Here is an 8,715-nt window from a genome sequence, read left to right as displayed (position 1 = left end):
GTGCTTTACAATCAGGTGCCCGAGGAAACAGACCCACAAGAGGTTCAGCCAACTGTCCACAGGTTACACAGGTTCTTAGTGTCTGGTCTGCACCCTCTCAGACCTGGGCTCTCTCCAGTCTCCTCAATGTGTCTTCAAAAGATGAACTGTGACCCACAAAACACCTTGGTAGAGGCTGGACCAGCCACTATCCCTTCACAGATGAATTTTCTGGGCTGTGACACTGTCATTTCTCTGGCTGTCAGGCCGCTGTTTCCTTTCCTTAGAATCAAAAGGCCTCCCAGAATCCTGGGACATATATTAATGAATGACAAATAAAATACTATTAATGGTCGGTTCAGATGTAAAGACTGAGAAAGATGGAGAAATGTTTGTGATGCTCTACTACATGAAAAGGGAGAAGGCAGATTGCACTTAGGGTATAATTGAAACTGCCCCCTTCCTGTCCCCAAAAGTCTTTACGTATAGGTAGTGTGGAAGAACACGTTTTGATTGGATTGACGCTGGGTGATTTTTCCTCACTTTTGTTTATTTTTAAAAGTTTCTTTAATGAACATAACTAAAATAAACAGAAATGAGGGCATTCTTCCAGAGTCCTGGCCACAGCCGCGGCACGGCACAGAGGGGTACGGTGTGGAGAAGTGAAATCCGACAGTGAAGTGTGAGAAACCTCCTTCCTCCTCCTTTCCCCAGATACAGGCTGGTCATCGGAAAGCCAGGACCTCGTTCTCAGAGGCAGTTGCAGAGCATATAGTTGCCAAGCTCTCCATTCCTTACATTCACAACCACCTGGGAATGAAATAGGTGCTATTCTCTTTGTGCCTCTTTTGCAAATGAAGAGAAGCCAGGCGACCAGCCACAGTCAACAGCATGTGAGGGACAGAGCTCATTGCAGGACCTGCAGGACCACAGCAGCCAGGACCACAGTGGCCTCCCATCGCCTTTCTAATGGCCTACCTGTCCATCCCCCATCCTTCTGCAGGGGTGGAGTTCGTGGTGCCCAGGACCGGGTTTTACTGCAAGCTGTGTGGGCTGTTCTACACAAGCGAGGAGATGGCGAAGATAAGCCACTGTCGCAGTGCTGTCCACTACAGGAACTTACAGGTACCCATCGGCCTTCCTTGCCTAGCACCAGAGAAGTCCTCTAGTCTCTATTTCTGCAATTCCTTCTCCTTCCACCACATGGAGAGTTCTTCTTCTTTCAGACCTGACTCCATCAGGCTGCTCCACGTGTTGGCTGCCTCCCATCTGCTCTCAGAGCATCTGTCCCCACTTTGGTACTTAAAACATGATATTGAGCTGGGTTTTCTGTATCTGCCTCTCTCGCTAGGCTGAATAATTCAAGTTCATGTTCACCATGGTTGGGGGGCTGACCCTTTCCAAGACCTGGGTGTTCCAGATGCAGATACTTCTCTGTTTTTATGTTCCCCAGTGCAGCACTCCTGTTTGCTAGAATCAAGTCACTATTAGGCTCTAATTAAATATTCATCCATACTGCAACTCTTTATCACAGGCATACTATGTACCAGATAGTGTTCTAGACATTGGGGATACAACAACAAAAAATAAAAAATACAGACAAAACCCCTGCCCTCATGGAGTATCCATTCTAGTGTGGGAGATAAGCAATAGATAAATTAATTTTTATAATATATTAACAGGCGACAAATAAAAATACTCTATATTCCATATTTCATCCAATCTAAGGTGCCACAAGTTGTAAAACACACTATTTTTTGATGCCAACAAGAAAAAAATGTGGCAAATTAAACGGTGAGACTCCACTAACTGTCAAACGCATCTCAGTTTCAGAGATGTTAATGTGTGAAGAAAGACATCTTAAAATCAATGAAATATAATAATATGATCCATGGTATATACCTAACTAATATATAGCACATTAGAGTGTGGTTTTCATAATTAATTTCTGGTATAGGCTGGGATTTACTAACTTAATAGAAAGCACGGTATATCAGAAAGCATGGTAAGTGTCTTAAACCACCTCCTATTTTTATTACAAGGAATTAGAGTAGTTTTTTGACACACGAGGCCTTAGGAAGACCCTAGGGGTGGCAGTCCCCTAATTCCAGAGCAGGCATTACTGTTACAGTTAAATTGTTAGAGTGGCTCATCTAGTGGTTTTTAACCAGAGATGTGAACCAGAATCACCTGGACAGTGTTTTAAAAGTATATATACTAGGTCAGATATTTAGCACAATTTGGGGAGACCCAGGAATATTTAATTTGAGCAAGTTCCCTAAATGATTTGAAGTGTACCCCTAGTTAAGAAACTCAAATGCGGGCCAATTCTCTTATAATTGCGGCCCAGAGAAGCTCTGTGATCTGCCCAAGGCCATGCAGGTGGTGAGTTACAGGCCTGGAAACAGAGCACCTGATTCTTAATCATTTTCCTCTTTTTACTAAGCTGGTCTTGAAAACTGAGACCCATAATGTCATGGCCTGGGTCACGAGCTGCAAGGGACTGTCATTTGCAATTCCCAAACTTGGGTCACTTAAGTCTCTTGGTTTCCCTCCAGAGAGCAGCTGCTTCATGACCGAGGATGCCATGGGGTCTGGGGCCCAGGTCCCAACATCTCCTGAGGGAGAGCAGCGAAGGCCTGACTTGGCCAGACCAAGGGTTCGGACTAGGCTCCACAGAGCCGGCTGAGGGCGGCCACCTACCCTGAAGATATCATCCCCCAACGAGATGAAACCTGGAGAACGGCGGGGCTGGACGGGGTCTTGGAGATCATCTCGTCCTGATTTTCCTAAACCTTGGTTCTCAGAACAGCTGGCATCTTTTATAAATGTGTCTCCCTAGACCTATCGTTTACCTGCTTATTCATTCTGTCTAGGGCTGGGCTTGAGAATCTGAACTTTAAAAATCCTTCCAGCACGTTCTGACCCCTCAGTGTGAGAACCTATGATTTCATTCAGCATTATCAGTTGGACTGTGTAGACTCTAAGGGGATCGCGCAGCTCAAGGTCACCCAGGAAGTCAGGAAGAGTGCCGGAGCCTCTCATTTTAAATCTTGTGTTTTTACCAGAGCAGTGAGCTGCACTGTGCTCTGGGCTTCTGGGTCAGACCCCCAGGCAGACTCACCTCTCCCAGCCGGGCAGAGCCATTCCTGTGGTCCCCAGGCATGTGTGGTCCAGACGGTGGCTAAGCCCCTTACACCTGTCAACCTCAGTTCAGGTTTCCTTGTGCACCTGTTGGGAAGCTAGAGTTTCTGTCAGTGGCCTTGACAGAATGTCTGTCCACACAGCCGCGCCCACCCTGCCCTGCCCCAAGTTACATGTGTGAAAAGTGAAGAATTCGGATCCCAGCAGCAGGTGCTGGCAGACACTTAAGTCAAGCAACTTGTAAACTCAGCCCCAGCAGGAGGCCTTGAGGTGGGGGTTGGGGATTGCTCTTTGAGGCAGGGAGCAGGTGGAAGGAGCCTCCTGCATTCTCTCTGCACAGCCCCTGCTGTGCCCCACTGCTGGTCATAGCCCTGTGAGAAGCCACCCAGGGTGCTGAGGATTCAGTGCCAGATAGGAAAAGTAGACACCTGCTGGGCTCCAGGTTTGGAGAGGAAAGTTCTCGTGCTCAGTACACTCACTCACTTGCCTTCCTGAGCACGCCCTTCCCTCCCTGGGCTGAGCCCGCCCTCTGCAGCCTGGCCCGCAGGGCTCCGTGGTCTGCCCTGTCCCCATCAGTCTCACCCATCCCTCAGAGCCCGCTGCAGCCGCAGCCGCATCCAGAGAGCAGGCAGACCCAGTCGTCTTACGTGCATCATGTCGTCTGACTCTCAGAGTCACCTAGGAGGGGAAGGACGCCATTTCTTCCATTTAACAGATTAGCGTCTGAGCCTGGGAGATGAGTGACTTCCCTGAAATTTGACCGCTCATGATAACGAGCGGTATTACAGAGTGTTTATTCCGTGCCAGCGCCATGACAAATGCTTCTTGGACATCAAGCCACCTTATGCGGTAGTTCCCCTTATTACCCGCACTTTACAGGTGTCAGAGATATTGGGTGACTTGCCTGTTGAGAGCTGGGATGGGAACCCAGGTCATCCGACAATAGCGCCCACACACTTGACCATTTCTCTGGACCTAACTCTGCTGACTCCTAATTCAGCTCTTTGCGCTGTTCCTTGCTGCCCAGTAGCCAGAGGACCCAGCTGGGGCCCCAGGCGTTTTCTGGTTCTGCCACTGCGTTGAATCCGGACTCCCAGGAGCGGCCTGACATTTGGCCGGGGGCCAGTCTGAGCGGCGAGTGTCCTGGCGGAGTGAGGCAGTCCCAAATGTGGAACAGAAGTCCGCAGAAGGACCCCCAAGGCACTCCACCTGCCGGCCGGCCTCACCGGAAACAGGCTGTCAGGGGTCTGAAACATCAGGCTGCGGGTCTGTTCTTCGCACCCTTTACAGGGCAGCGTTTCTCTCCTCCCTCTTCCTTTACACGGTGGAAATGCAGCCTGGATCCTGGAGCTTTTTCTGGAAAACAAGTAGAGTCATTGTGAGGATGAAATGAGTTTAGATAAGAAAAGCAGATGGCGCTTGCACGGGATAAGGCCTGTGGAAGGGTTTGCTACTGTTAGGGCCCGTACTTCCTAGGTTTGCTACGGGAGACGGGAGACGTGTGTTGCTTATAAACTAACATAAAGGGAGAACAAGTAAATGCATTGCTTGTTGTGGGTCCTAGAGCTCCAGAAGGAGCTGGGGAGGCAGGTGAGGGGGTCTCACCTAATAGGCAAGATGATGGGGGGGGCACACCCCTTTCTCTCCTCTCCCGCCAGGTCACCACTGACCCTCTCCCTTCCTCCTTTGTCCCTGTCTTCCCACCACAGAAGTACTTGTCCCAGCTGGCCGAGGAGGGCCTGAAGGAGACGGAGGGGCCAGGCAGCCCGAGGCCTGAGGACAGTGGAATCGTACCCCACTTTGAAAAGAAGCTCTGACACTCCTGGCACCGCGGGAGCAGGGAGAGCAGGCCCTGCGAGGTGGGGCCTCCCTGACCTCCAGGACAGGAACTGAAGCCAGAGAGGGAGGAAAACCAGGCAGGCCACGTTGCCTGGGTTTGTTCTCAGAGACTCATGAAAACGCCCCTGAGTGTCTCCCAGAGCCGTCGCCCTGGTGTGTCTAGCCCACCGCGGGCCACCCACTCTGTCCCTTGTGACTCTTGTTTCCTTTGGACAATCTTTTACTTTGCTTCTTTTTATCCTTCCCTCTCTTTCCCTCCTTCTGTGCCAAGGGTCATTTCCTCTTCATAAAATCCAACTTCTCAGGGATTTTCACAGTGTTCAAATTCTTGATGGGATAGGACAGGTCAGGCCAGGCTGAGTCATCCAAGGAAAACATTTCACGGAAGCTCCTGGGTCAAGAAGCACTTCAGTGAACCTGGAGCAGTTTCTCTGCCCTGCATCCTGCCGGGGTGGGGAGCTGAGTGGGATCCCCCAGTGCTGGGGAGGGGGCACTTCAGACGGTTGGTTGGCAGAAGCTGGGAGTTCCTCCAGCTGGACCACCTTTTTGAAAAGCCCTTGATTTTATGAATAAGACTTTTACCCTTTTAGTAGTTATTCTTAATGTCTACTAGATTCATGCCTTAAAGTAAAATTAAATGAATTTTACGAAAAAGGGATAGAGCCCTTCATTTTGGAAGCTCTGATAAGTTCCCCCCAACTTATTTCTCTCCACGTGATTTTGGGAGATGCCAGGGCTGATTCTATTCTGGACAACGAATTTGGTATAGATTCACTTGACTTAAAAATGGGAAACAGAAGCACCCTCTCCCTCCAGCTAAAACAGCAGCTGGTAAGAGCTTAGGTCAAAGTTGGCCTCTCTGCCATGGGTGGCATTAGCTCAGGTGACACCAAAACAAGGAAATGGCATCTGTCCTTGACTTACCCTTGGTGCCTGCACTCTGGGCTCCAGCAGCCTCGCTGTGGGGTGGTTTTAAATGGTGTCTCGGTGAGGGGAGAAGCTAAAGGAAGAGAAAGATGAAGGACTGTAGAGCACTCGAGGAATTTCGGGTGTTTATAGGTGGGTCCTTTCTGAAGGCAGAAGGTCAAGGGCGTCTCAGAGTTGACCCTATGTTCAGACTTTGATGTCCAGTTGTGAAGAACAGAGCCCTTACTCCCATTGGGCCGTCTGATACTGGAGGGCAGTGCCTTCAGGCCCCAGACGGGCTGCGGGATCTCCAGCCTGACATTCTGTTGGAAGGGTTTGGGACAGAGGTGCTGGGTGAAATGCGGCCCCACCACAGCCCTAGACAAGACCTGAAGAAGATCATAGTCGAGCCTGGTGCTGTTTCCACAGCTGAGCTCCTTGCCTGGAGGCGGCCTCCTTGGCTCAGCCCCCGGAAGACAGTTCCTGTTGTTTCTATTCCTGACCGCTGGCAGGTGGACTAGGAAGGGATTGTTTTATTTATTTTGCATTTTTCTTTTTCCCAGTAGATGAGAGGATCCCGCACATTCTGTCCTCTCATGACAGAAGAGTAGAGAGATTACTGAGTTCGACACTGACATCTTGTCAGTGAGAAAACTGAGGCACAGAAAGGAAAGTGATGTAGACAACAATGAAACGATCGCGAGCGAACCTTGGAGCATATGGTCCCCGGCAAGGAGAGACCTGTGGGGAACCTGTGAGAGAGAAGCGTTAAGGCACCAGAGGAAACAGGCCGACTTGGACAGGTGTGGTGAGGAGATGTTATAGGAACAGGAGACCTGAGCTTGGCACCAGGCCACCTGGGGGTCTCAGAAAGGTTGGTGTCTCAGAGTAGGATTTGAAGATGGTGGCTCAGCCCAGACCTGGTCCCCTGGCTGCCTCCACTGGGTTCTACCTGGCATTCTAGAAACCAGCCTCCTCCATTTCTCAGAAAACCTTTGACCCTATATGTCTGTCTTCTCCCTGGAGGGAAGTCTAGGGCCAGCTCTCTGGCCTCTTTGCCGAAGCTTGCTGGGAAAAGCCTGCAGCCCTCCGTCAGAGGCTGGAACTGTGCATCTTCAAAGAGGCTGGCAGTCTTTTTTTCCCAGCAAAGTAGAAGCTGACCCCACCACCTCATCCTTCCCAGCAACGTTTCCATGGAGATCTGGGTGGCTGTTCAAATAGCCTCATTCCCGAGTAATGTAATGGCTCCCTTGCTGACAGACTGACCTCCATATTGGAAAGCTGGAGAGAGGAGAGGCACATTCTACATTCAATCAGAACCTTCAGTTTAAAAATCATCTAAGAATCTATATTAGTCTGTATATATTTATATTTATTTTTATTTATTTTTATACAATTCCATTGGCATGGTCCTTTGCCCACTCTATAATTTGCTCTTTTTATTCCTACGTGTGTCATACACACTGCAATATTAAAGGCAACCAGGAAAATATTGATTTATTTTTTAAAGCTTTTCTTAAGTGTTTGTCAACTATTTCAAAGTGTCTCCCCCCGAAAGTTATTCAAGAGCAGCTGCTACCTTGAGCAACAGATTAATTAATACCTTGGGTTAATAGAACAGAAGACCTATGTAATCTTCTTTTCATTGTAAACCCCAGAAATAAAATATATCCAGACAATATTCTCAAAGAATTTGGTAAACTTGATGTTGGTGTGAGCAGCTGCCATTAGTATCAGAGTTTCCCTTTCTTGGACAGTCCGAGGCTGTGATCTGTTAGATTATACTTGACCTGGACCAGAGTTTGTTTTTGAGCTTACAAAAAAAAAGATAGAAAAACACTAATTAATTTAAGTTTGAACTTGTAAAGTATTGGAATTCGTTGAGCGTCCTATAAATCGTCACTTTTCCTGATCTGTATAACTGACCGCAAGTGTTTGTTTTTACAAAGGAAAAAAAAAAAAGATTTTTAATAAAGAGAATTTGAAAGCTTGAGTGAGTAGCCATCTGTCATTCAGGGAGGGACCCTTTGACATTTGGCTGGGGGAAGCTCACTGAACACAGAGGTTGGGATTGGCCTCTCTCTGAATCCAGGATATTTCTAAAGGGTTGAAAAGAGAGGTAACAACAGCTTTCCCTTCGGGCTCTGGGGAAATCAGAGATTCCCCAGACTGACGGACTGACCTCCATATTGGAAAGCTGGAGAGAGGAGAGGCACATTCTACATTCAATCAGAACCTTCTCTGGAAGAGCTGAGTCTGGGAAAGTGGGGAGCTACTGTCTCTTTTGGAAGATCAGATAGAAAAATCTCTTGGCTTCTGAAAACACCTATCACTGATACCTACTGCTCTCTGATCTTCTAGTGGCTGAATCCCTTTGTCCTGCATCCAGATCAGGCCACTTCTGGTGGTTCTATCCCTTGTGAGGTGGTGGGGGCCTCTCTCTGGCACTTGTTAGCCCTGTGACTTCTTACATCCCTCTTCTGTGGGCATAAAGGGGGATATGTAGTAACCCCTCTCAGGGTTGATTGATAGCTGATGAAAACACTACTTTGCTGCAGGGCATGGAATCTATCTGCTTTTGGGATCTGTGCTCTGGACAACAGCCTTCCAAATTTCAGTGGTTCCTAAATCCTCTCTCAACCATTTCTTCTAGCAAAACAATGCCAGTCTCCTGGGCCTGGTTGGCCAGTCCTTTGAATGTCCTGGAAACTTCTCTGAGCCCATCCTTCCTCTTGGCAGTGCTCCTGAGTCAGCGGGGAAGGAGCTGGACAGTCTGGCCCCAGGGGGCAAAGTGAGCTGGGCAGCCTATAATTAGTGGGAGCAGACGGTAGATCTGAGGAAAGTTCC

At 48.8% G+C, this 8,715-nt stretch overlaps 1 protein-coding gene across 1 annotated transcript in view; it reads left to right on the top strand.

The window, feature by feature from the left end:
- RBM20 (RNA binding motif protein 20) overlaps positions 1 to 7,235 on the top strand; it is a 171,710-nt gene extending 164,475 nt beyond the window's left edge. Inside the window, exons 12-13 of the mRNA XM_023532720.1 lie at positions 983 to 1,104; positions 4,833 to 7,235. Coding sequence (XP_023388488.1) covers positions 983 to 1,104; positions 4,833 to 4,940 — 230 coding nt within the window. The 3' untranslated portion in view covers positions 4,941 to 7,235. The remainder of the gene's footprint in view (positions 1 to 982; positions 1,105 to 4,832) is intronic.
- Positions 7,236 to 8,715: the final 1,480 nt, after the last annotated feature.

The sequence above is a fragment of the Pteropus vampyrus genome, unplaced genomic scaffold (assembly GCF_000151845.1).
Source record: "Pteropus vampyrus isolate Shadow unplaced genomic scaffold, Pvam_2.0 Scaffold89, whole genome shotgun sequence".
Taxonomy (NCBI): Eukaryota; Metazoa; Chordata; class Mammalia; order Chiroptera; family Pteropodidae; genus Pteropus; species Pteropus vampyrus.
This window is presented reverse-complemented; position numbering and strand designations above follow the sequence as displayed.